General features: G+C 40.5%; 1 protein-coding gene across 1 annotated transcript; it reads right to left on the reverse strand.

Annotated features, from left to right (window-relative positions):
- Nucleotides 1-491: 491 nt before the first annotated feature.
- iba57 (iron-sulfur cluster assembly factor IBA57) lies at nucleotides 492-9,160 on the reverse strand. Its single transcript, XM_072441710.1, has 3 exons — nucleotides 8,725-9,160; nucleotides 5,915-6,243; nucleotides 492-1,044 (listed from the first exon to the last, which is right to left on the reverse strand). The coding sequence occupies exons 1-3, from the start codon at nucleotides 9,039-9,041 to the stop codon at nucleotides 647-649; spliced, it is 1,044 nt and encodes a 347-aa protein (XP_072297811.1). The 5' UTR covers nucleotides 9,042-9,160; the 3' UTR covers nucleotides 492-646.
- Nucleotides 9,161-11,188: the final 2,028 nt, after the last annotated feature.

An 11,188-nucleotide genomic window follows, 5' to 3' on the forward strand; every position in this document is an offset into this window, starting at 1 on the left:
ATAGAACCTGTGGTAAATATGTATCATAGTTTTGTATCAGTCAAGAGGCAGTCTGTGAAAAAAATAAAAGTAGAGCCGAGTTGTAAAACAGAATATCTCTGTGATGTCATCAGTAAGCGACGGTCCATCCAAAATGCTTAAGACAGTTTACGATATTATAATAGATCCATGCAGTTTACACACAACTGACAGCTTGAACAATAATTGACTCAAATGAAGGTGTTTTATGCCATTATCATTTGTCAAATCATAACTGTTGTGTAATTTATATAGATTTTGGCCCATGTCTACAGTGTGGTTGCTAGGTAACAGTTGTCACATATGCCGCTCAGGTTCAACCAGGAAGAAAATGTATAAACGTTACCAAAAATTGTCAAACTGGGGAAAACCAGGCACATTTAAATTGTGAGAGATATTTTGAAGTTAGAATGCGGTAAAAGCGTCATTCACTACAAATGAATAAACCTTCAATCCAAACGTGCACTTTAGCATCGATTTCAAAACTTTTATAAGATTTATTTCAGAAACACATTGCACATAATTCACTTTGACAATGTAACACACTTTGGCTGAGGCTTGTGTCTATAAAACTCTTGGGAGTGCTGATATAACGGACATTTTGAGAGAAATTCTAAACACTTCTCTCTCAGTTGAGCTTGGCTTCTTCGGGCCACCACTCTGGCACAGTGGCCTTTAGCGTCACAGCGTTGTCGTCACGAGATTTCACCGTCAACTCTTCTTTGGCGTGAGCGGTCCGCACCAGGCCCAGACTCGAGTCCTCTTGGCCCGACCGGTGCTTCCCGGCTGGTTTCCCTCCCTGGGTTTGCAGGGCAGCTCCTTCCTCCAGGTCTTGGGCTGAAAACGGTGAGGACAGGCGAAGCGGCATGAGTCTTTTCCGAATCACGCCGGTGTGATGAGTCCTGGCGGTGAGCTCCTGCCCGATGTAGCAGCCCTTACTAAAGCTAATGCCGTTCATGAAGACGAGGTTTGATTCTAGAGGTAATGCGACGCCGGGGGGGAGGTCTTTTACTCCTTCTGGTAGGCCTGTGGACACAGACAGTCAGTTTATGCAGTGTACACATCAGGGTGGGGCAATGTACACATCAGGGTGGGGCAGTGTACACATCAGGGTGGGGCAGTGTACAGGGTGGGGTTGAAACAATGTTCCAGGAAAGGGAAAATAGGAGGGGCAAGGAGAGTTTATTCTTCAAATGGTAAGCGTTGTTTTGTATGTGTTAACAGGGCAAGAAAACAACAGTATACTACAAATACTAATACTAGACTATAAAGTAATCCAAGGCTGTACAATATATGCATTAGATATTTCTTAGTTAAGACTGAAGTTAAAAAAAGTAATTATATACATGAAAACTTTGCTGCGTTTCAAATGTCATCCCAATATTCCATTACTTCAGTGATGTCGTTAACATTCGCTCAGGGGTGAAGCTAACCGGAGGCCCTGCTGTCTGAAGCGCTGTTACTCAAGCTAGATTTTGATCCAAGTTTTGTTTTAACACATCTGACCATTAAAAAATATTCAACTAATTATATTAAAAATAAATGGGAAAGAGAGGGTAGTTTTGTTTTGACTGACAAAGAAAGGGAAAATGTTTGGAAAGAATGACACCATGTCCAAGTGCCCACGAGTCTTGCTAACTGTTAAAGACGGTGTGGTTGTCATGAGGCCTATTGTTGCCGTCTTTTTTGGGACTGTCCTGTCACTCAGAAATATTGGACTGAAAACAATAACGCGCTACAGACTATGTTTGACAGCCATTTTTTTTGTTTTTGGGCCTCAAAACTCCAGCCATGGACACAACAAATGGATACCTCTGGAACGTTCTTTTGGATTCAGGGAAAAAGCCATAGCTGAGAAATGGATGACACAAAGCCAACAAAAAACTTAAGGACTGGCAACATTATAAACGACACTGAACAAAACCTGACAAAATCTGAAAATTAATACATTTGTTAGACTTTGGATCAAATACACTGGACTACATGTTTTGGACCATTTATGTCGTTTGTGTTCTTATTTTTATTTATTTTTTAACTACAAGCGTTATTGAGGTATTTGTACGGTTAAACAAGTCCTTTTCAAACCCCATTACGGTCACAAGCTAACTAGCATTAGCCAACTGTTTTCCTTTTTGTTGAAGATCAAACACATAAATACGGCCAGAAACACTCTGCTCATAGCTTTTGCTCATATTGAGCAAAAGCTTCTTAAAATATGTTGTTTAAATCCATGTCATTGTGGTAACAGTGGGACCGTCAGCGTGAGGTCAAAAGTATTTAAAGGAACACATTAACTTTATTTGGGGCACAAGTAAAGCTACTGACCTTGAAATGCAGACTTATGCTGTAATACAGTGAGTTCAAGGGCACTAGTCACTTATGAATGCATCTTGAGGAAATAAAATACTTAATCAACTTGATCAAAAGGGAAAACTGGCTCATGCACTTTCATCATGTTCCAAGGCTTATCAAAAGGTGTGGTGGCACATCAAATATAATACAAATATACAACAATTTCACCAAAAAGTTTGAACACCCCTGCTCTAAAACATCCATGGGAATCTTAGAGAATTCATTCACAGAAGCGAACTTATCATGCAATTACAACAGTAAAATATTGCCAATCTTATCATCCTTACAGTAGTATAACTGTAATAAATATAATACTGATATTCCACATCTGAGCAATGACCTGTTACAGATAAAGACCATGTCCTTGAATAAACATCTCTTCACTGTATCTAATTTCCTTGTGGCGTGGACAGAGTTGTTCTCCCACATGGCAATCATTCCCTGCGTGCTACTGCACACCAGCAGTTACCTGACCAGCCAGTCCTTCCCACATTATGTTCAAATGTGGAAGGGTCTGGATTTGGACCATTAGGGGGCATCAAAAAAACGCTCCAGCATTAACCGGTCCAACTACTGCCGCTAATTTGTGTCATGTGTCTCTCAAATGCGGAAGACTTTGTGTCACGTGTCTCTGAAATGCGGAAGACATCTCTCAAATATTATCGGAACATACAGAACAAAATATATAACTTAATTTACCTCAGATTTACAGAGTTTAGTGTGTCGCTTGTGGACTCGGCAACATTTCTCGTAATCCACCATGTTTGTTTAGACGCGAACGGACAATGCGTTTGTCTGATTGGTTAATCTGCCTGTCAATCACTGCCTTTGGAAATTGGAGCGACTGGGTTGGATCCCAGACCCTCACAGTTTTGTAAAGTAGTCTGTCAAAACGTGGCGGGAATAGCTAGTCAGGCAACACCTGCAGCCTCGTTCCCAGGATAGCAGCACATTTGCCTGGCTGCGCATGCGTGGTTGATATGGCGGTGTGTGTTTAGCGAGGTCCTTCAGTGTACAGGCTGAAGCACGGCAGAGGAAGGCTGTGTTCGAGCTCAGAAGAGACGGAAATCTGAGGAGACGAGAGATGCAATGCGATCTGTCGCACTAATAAACAAACGCACGTGTAGCAGCGGGGCTGTTCCATGCTCATGCACGAGGTTTGATGGGAGGCGGCCTCTCGGAAAGAACAGGATGGTGGGAGGCGAGTGTCGCTTGAGTTCTCAAATCGGCGAAAAATCCTCTATTATTCCTTTAAAGTTTCCCTATTAGTTTACATTGCAGAGCTTGTCAGTTAGACCCGAACCCACGATAGTGCGGCCGGCCGCACCCGGAGCCTGGCATACCTGTGCTGTGCCTTAACCACTCGATACACAGTATCAATACTTTTAAACAACATGAATTTATTATGAATTGTCCAGGCGGCCATTTAGAAGTGTTTACCGTCCTCACATGTGCAGAAGATGCTGCTGAAGCATGTTCAGAACATGTCAATTGTTTGGCAAGAAACATGCAATACTTTACTAAAATGTGTTCCTTATATTTCTATTTGGAGCAGTCGGTTGGATGTATGAAGTTATTAGAGCATAATGGACTTATAGATAAGTGCTTTGTGGATAAACATGAAATTTCATACATTTTCTTATCCAGAGTACAAAAATTACCCATTTGGTAAATTTTTAAGACACCTTTTTAAAAAATGTATCGGAATACGTATAGTAATGAGGGAATTGTAACGGAATATACATGTATCAGGATACATATCGTATCGTGACCCCTGTATTGGGATATACATCATATCGCGAGGGTCTCAGCAATACCCAACCCTAATGTGTAAAGACCTGATCTATGTGTAAAGACCTGATCTATGTGTAAAGACCTGACATGACCTATGTGTAAAGACCTGACATGACCTATGTGTAAAGACCTGACCTATGTGTAAAGACCTGACCTATGTGTAAAGACCTGACCTATGTGTAAAGACCTGACCTATGTGTAAAGACCTGATCTATGTGTAAAGACCTGATCTATGTGTAAAGACCTGATCTATGTGTAAAGACCTGATCTATGTGTAAAGACCTGACATGACCTATGTGTAAAGACCTGACCTATGTGTAAAGACCTGACCTATGTGTGAAGACCTGACCTATGTGTGAAGACCTGACCTATGTGTAAAGACCTGACCTATGTGTAAAGACCTGACCTATATGTGAAGACCTGACCTATGTGTGAAGACCTGACCTATGTGTAAAGACCTGACCTATGTGTGAAGACCTGACCTATGTGTGAAGACCTGACCTATGTGTAAAGACCTGACCTATGTGTAAAGACCTGACCTATGTGTAAAGACCTGACCTTTGTGTAAAGACCTGACCTATGTGTAAAGACCTGACCTTTGTGTAAAGACCTGACCTATGTGTAAAGACCTGACAAGACCTGTGTAAAGACCTGATCTATGTGTAAAGACCTGACATGACCTATGTGTAAAGACCTGACATGACCTATGTGTAAAGACCTGACCTATGTGTAAAGACCTGACCTATGTGTGAAGACCTGACCTATGTGTGAAGACCTGACCTTTGTGTAAAGACCTGACCTATGTGTAAAGACCTGACCTATGTGTAAAGACCTGACCTTTGTGTAAAGACCTGACCTTTGTGTAAAGACCTGACCTATGTGTAAAGACCTGACCTATGTGTAAAGACCTGACCTTTGTGTAAAGACCTGACCTATGTGTAAAGACCTGACCTATGTGTAAAGACCTGACCTATTTGTAAAGACCTGACCTGACCTTTGTGTAAAGACCTGACCTATGTGTAAAGACCTGACCTATGTGTAAAGACCTGACCTATGTGTAAAGACCTGACCTATGTGTAAAGACCTGACCTGACCTATGTGTAAAGACCTGACCTATGTGTAAAGACCTGACCTATGTGTAAAGACCTGACCTTTGTGTAAAGACCTGACCTATGTGTAAAGACCTGACCTATGTGTAAAGACCTGACCTATGTGTAAAGACCTGACCTATGTGTAAAGACCTGACCTTTGTGTAAAGACCTGACATGACCTATGTGTAAAGACCTGACCTATGTGTAAAGACCTGACCTTTGTGTAAAGACCTGACCTATGTGTAAAGACCTGACCTATGTGTAAAGACCTGACCTATGTGTAAAGACCTGACCTTTGTGTAAAGACCTGACCTTTGTGTAAAGACCTGACCTATGTGTAAAGACCTGACCTTTGTGTAAAGACCTGACCTTTGTGTAAAGACCTGACCTATGTGTAAAGACCTGACCTTTGTGTAAAGACCTGACCTTTGTGTAAAGACCTGACCTTTGTGTAAAGACCTGACCTATGTGTAAAGACCTGATCTATGTGTAAAGACCTGACATGACCTATGTGTAAAGACCTGACCTATGTGTAAAGACCTGACCTTTGTGTAAAGACCTGACCTTTGTGTAAAGACCTGACCTATGTGTAAAGACCTGACCTTTGTGTAAAGACCTGACCTTTGTGTAAAGACCTGACCTTTGTGTAAAGACCTTACCTATTGTATATCTGTGCTTGTGATACTCCTCAACATCTCCTTTCTGACACGACGCGATGACGTCCTTGGGGTCTTCACTACTGTCCATCACTAATCTCCAGCCCATCTTCACTGTCCTGGGATCGGCCTGTAGCACCACAGCCTTCTCTGGGGTCAGGAGCTCTGGTTTACTGGGCCCAGGTAACACAGCCCAAACAGACAGCTCGGGACATGCCTGGAAGGTGACTTTGCGTCGGATTTTATACAACTTCAAATGTCTCAAGATGGAATCTGTAAGTGTGCGGTCGCACTCCAGGAGAACGCCACACAGTGCATCTGCTTCTTTTAGACTGCAAAGAGGAACAATCACATAGCAGATTATTAATAACATCATAGTTTCAATCTTTTTTGGGGAAACTTGTACTTAATCTCGGATTCAGAGATTCGTCTAGGGCTGGGCAATAGGGTGATAAAAATCAAATTCTGATCTCATCCTTGTGACGATCTTCTATTTTGGTGAAATCATTCTACCATTATTCACTAATTTTCTACATTACATTGCAGCTCTACGTTCAAACAGACACTTTTCCTCACCTACTCTTCATATGGAGCTTAACAGTGAGTGACTGGTTGGTTGATTGGTTGGTTGGAAAGTACATTTTCCATTATTTTTTTATAAACCACTTAGTTATGAAAACATTCAGCAGAAATGTACGGCCTGAAAACCGGGGAATAGACATTATAGTTACTACAACGCTGCTCAGCCTCTTAATATTAGAGTTTTTTCTAAACCTCTTTGGCAAAAACGAATGAGAAATGTATTTCTTTTTTTATGAATCAAGTGAGCTTCAAAGTGGCGGGACTGTTGAGCTCCATTGGTCAGCCTTTGCCGTGCTCTGAGTGACAGGTGGATTTAACCAATCACAGTGAAATGGGGCATTTCTGAAGAAGCAGATTACTTTATTAACCTATTCAAGGCAACGTAAAGAGTCTAAATGTAATGAATTGTGATAAAATAAAAATTGTGATCAGGATCTTATTGGCCCCCTACCTAGTTTTATCCACCTGTTACACCACTCCAGTCCTGAAGAAGGCGTCAGATACTGGGGGGACAGGTTACAAGAATGAAGTAGGTAAAGCTAGTAGAGCAGGTGAACAAAAACACTCTAGTCTGTCCATAAGCAACTTAAAAATTGGTTAAAATGTAGATAAATTAACATTTACTAAATAATGTCACAGTAATATTACCAACATTGTTACACAGCAAACTATAAACTAAATAATGCCAATAAAGATGCATGAATCCAAAGTCATGTTCAAATGTTAGGTTTTAAAAGCAGATCTGTGGGTAGTCCTCGCATGACCCTTCTGCAGGAGTGAGATAAGAACAGAGGCCTCGGCAGGACCAACTGTCAATATTTATAATCATCAACATGTAGTTAAATCTTTCCAATTTATTTATCATAGCATTGGTGCCAATTACAGCGTTTATGTTAAGTGACGCTTTGGACATATTTGAGAAATTCATATATATAATAAAAGCAATGACATTTAATCCATTATGCAGTGTGCAGGCCTCTATCACGTGGAATAACCCCAAATTAGGAACAAACTAGGGCTTGTTATTGAATTAGTTAGTTAATCGATGGTGTCTTAGAGGGCCAACATTTTAATAGTCGACTAAAGGATTTTTATGGACGAGTGGATGAAAGGAGAAGATGTATAGAGGTAGCCGAGACTGAATCATAAGATAAGATAAGGTAAGATAATCCTTTATTGTCCCACATGGAAATGAGTTTAATCTAACTATTTACACATAAAACAAATGTTTACTGAGTTTATCGGTAAAGGCATGTCACAATAAGGTTATCTTATCTTCATTCAGTTTCTACTGCTTTTTCTCTTTCAGGGAAAGACTGGAGCCTATCCCAGTGACAGTGGCCAACTCGTCGCAGGGTCAACACAGAGACAGAGACAGAGACCATTCACTCTCACATTCATTCACTAGGGCCAATTTAGAGTGGCCATTCTTACCTAACACATGCATGTCTTTGGACAGTGAGAGGAGCCGGAGAACCCGGAGAGAACCCACGGTAACACGGGGAGAACATGCAAACTCCATCCAGAGATCATGTGATGTTGGTCTGGCCCGGGAATTGAACCCATGATCTCCTTCTTGGGAGGCAATTATATATATATATATATATATTGATTTTTTTGGGATAGTACGAAGATTTGAGATGTAGAGTTGAATAGGTAACCACTATGATTAATTATAGATATGAAACTGCTATTTATTTATCACAGCTCTATCAGCTTTATTGTTTTCTAATAATATTGTAACCTACTTTATGATTATTTGTTAGCGATGAAGTAGTTTCAATATTATCGTTGTGCTATTTTCTGTAAAAATATATCAGATTTGATTGTAAGTGCGGTTTGGGTCAGATCATAGACAAAGTGACAAACTAAACAGTTTTCATGCAAAACAGCCTGTTTCGACCAACCAAGATCTCCTTTAGTTCAAAGCATAGAACGTAACTTTATACTTTAAGAAATAGACTAAAATAAAAGCATGTGTGCGGGCTTGCTCTCCACAAACCTGACTCTTACTTGGCCTGGAGGAGGAGCCTCTTTTTGCGTGTTCCCATGGAAATGTAGTTTCTTTGGCTCTAATATTCCACAGTATGGCATATATCTTATCTATATCTATGGTTACATAGTTACATAGTTGCTTTAACTAAGGCCTTAGATCATAACATTAAAATAAATTAAATATAGGATCTACGTAAGAGCCAGTCATGACATGGGGGGTACGGGGGGAGCGTCACCTGTAGAGCATGATGTCGTACAGTGTCCGGCCCTGCACGTTCAGCATGTGGGAGTAAATGACACATTCCCCCGGTTCCTCCAAAAGCCTCACGTCGTTGGTGATGATGCCCTGCAGAAACGAGCCGGTGTCCTGCCCCTGGATCTGCACTAGGCCCCGGTGAGACAGCGGGCAGCACACCGACTGTCCCGGGACGTTCGGCGGACATCTGGCCGTGTCCTTGCTGTAGCTTCGCGTTCGGACGCCGCGGATTTGAGCGTAAAAAGCGTGAGAGCGGCCGGAGACTAACGCGCCTCTGATGAAGGAGAAGGCGCCCATGATTCACGCTTCACAATGAAAGAAAGAGGATGAAATAAACGACAGATTTCACTCGATGACACAAGTGAGCGGACGCGTAACTAAAGTCAGCGCCATTTTGAAATCCTACAATGCACCGCACGAAAACAACGTCACGTGTGTGGCACGTGACGTCAGAAATATAAATGAATAATAACTTGGTGTATGATATGCCTTATTAACAGCTTCTCAGACTTTTTCTGGCTCACCCCTTTGGGAGAAAAATAAATAAAAATAAAGTATTTACTGCCTTTGGGACAGCGCAGAATTGGTGCTTCAAGAATTTGTGCATTTACCGCCACTTACTGTAGTTGTACGTCTTCAAAGTATGTGTTTTATACTATGCCGTAAAAATAAAAGATAAAAATAAAAAATTAGGAGAGAAAGAGTGAAAAAGTAAAAAAAAAACACTGGTACCACTGCGTTTATCTTTCATTGTCTTCTCAGCCCATCAGGTCAAAGCGGAAAGGAAACAAATGCACACCTTATTTTTGCACACGCTTTATATCGTCATATGACAGGTCAGTTGCAGAGGAAGTTCAAAAGTTAAAAAGGGGACTGTAGCGTCCAGTCGAATTGAGAAGGCCAGAATGGATTATTACATTTTGTTTTTATTGTTTCCACTCCGTGTCATTCAACCAACGTAAGATTCCGAAAAGAAAACAAAAATGGCATTAAAGCTTTAGATTTTGAGGCTTTGATTGTTTTTTGGTTAAAATATTTATTTTTTTGCTCCTCCCAACTCTGAATGGTTTCTCATTCCTAGGGAAATAACCAAGATTCCCTTTGCTCTGTCAAAATATCACAGTCAAATTTTTGTCTATTTGGGTTAACAAGGAAATTATGTTTGTAATTGATATAAGGGACTGTATTGGATAACTACATTTTTGTTCACCAATTTAAGTTGGCTTGTACATATAGAGAATATCATAGAATGTGTAAGGCCATTCCAACAGCTTTGTTTGACCTAATACAAAATTCCATTGTTCATTGCAATCAAGGTTACGTCCGCAAAATTGGAGGAAGTGTGTTTAGTTACCAAGTTCCTGTGCTATGGAACCAGCTCCTGTCCATGTTAATGAGAAAAGAAATTGTTCCTCTTTGAATTCTCTTATGGTCAGGCCAGTTAGGAACAGAATCTTCAACTCATTGTAATTGTCAACATTTAATTCTCCATTTGGGTACAAAAACTTCCATTTCCTTCTGGGTAATTGCTGCATGGGCGATCATCTTTCAGCCGCAACACAGTATTTATTTTATACTCAACTGATGCAATGAGTGGCTTCTCACTTCTGCAACCACGTGGAAAGACATATCCCTTGGCCATGGAAAAGGTGTCAGTGTGTTTGAGAAGGGTCGAATTGGCATCAAGCAGAGAAAATATCTAAGGAGAAGCAGACACTAACCTACAGATCTGAATCCCAGTGAGAGTCTTTGGGATGAGTTTGAGAAGGCTTTGTGCAGTGGTCATTCTCTTCATCATCAATACAAGATAAATAATCCAAAACTGGATGGAAATAAATATTTAAATATTGCAGAAGCTTACTGAAACTATGTGTAATGTGTAATCAGAGCTAAAGGCGGTTCGGCAAGATATTAGATCATGTGCCCCTTTTTTTCTGTGGTGACTTTGTTGGGGGGAACAGGCAGAATATATGTTTGGTCATCTCAGCTCATTAATTTCCCCTCTGATCATTTCAAAATTCTGTAGCACTTGAGGATTCCCCTTTTTATCTATTCAAACAAGTTCAACCATAGAATTCTGTCATTGTTTAATGGCAGCTGGCAGCCAGCTGCAGAGGCGCATTTACAGCCATCTTCTTTAGACTTAAGACTTTATCCTCCAGCTCAATTGAACTTATGGAGATACTAAAATGTCGTGGTGTCACATGAGCTCGAGATTGTGTCATCAAACCTCAGATAATTAGTTTCCCCAGTACAGATTTTTGGACATTTCTGTGGGGACGACCACCTGAATCATAATGTTGTGGATAATGCATGTTTGAAATTAAGATAAAAAAAAAATATATATATATATATATATATATATATATATATATATATATATATATATATGCTAAATATTAAGCTTCAATTCAATTCAAGTCAATTCAATAGGCTCAGCTCCT

The sequence above is a fragment of the Eucyclogobius newberryi genome, unplaced genomic scaffold (genome assembly GCF_026437365.1).
Source record: "Eucyclogobius newberryi isolate DKJ021-1_F unplaced genomic scaffold, fEucNew1.0.hap1 SCAF_12, whole genome shotgun sequence".
Classification (NCBI taxonomy): domain Eukaryota; kingdom Metazoa; phylum Chordata; class Actinopteri; order Gobiiformes; family Gobiidae; genus Eucyclogobius; species Eucyclogobius newberryi.

Bases quoted from the DNA above. Each gene is read 5' to 3' on its own strand.
- iba57 (XM_072441710.1), bottom strand. From the start codon at position 9,041: ATGGGCGCCTTCTCCTTCATCAGAGGCGCGTTAGTCTCCGGCCGCTCT. The intron at 6,244-8,724 runs GTGACGCTCCCC...TCCTCTTTGCAG, and splicing joins TACGACATCATGCTCTACAG to TCTAAAAGAAGCAGATGCAC. The intron at 1,045-5,914 runs GTAAGGTCTTTA...CTGTGTCCACAG, and splicing joins CAAGCACAGATATACAATAG to GCCTACCAGAAGGAGTAAAA.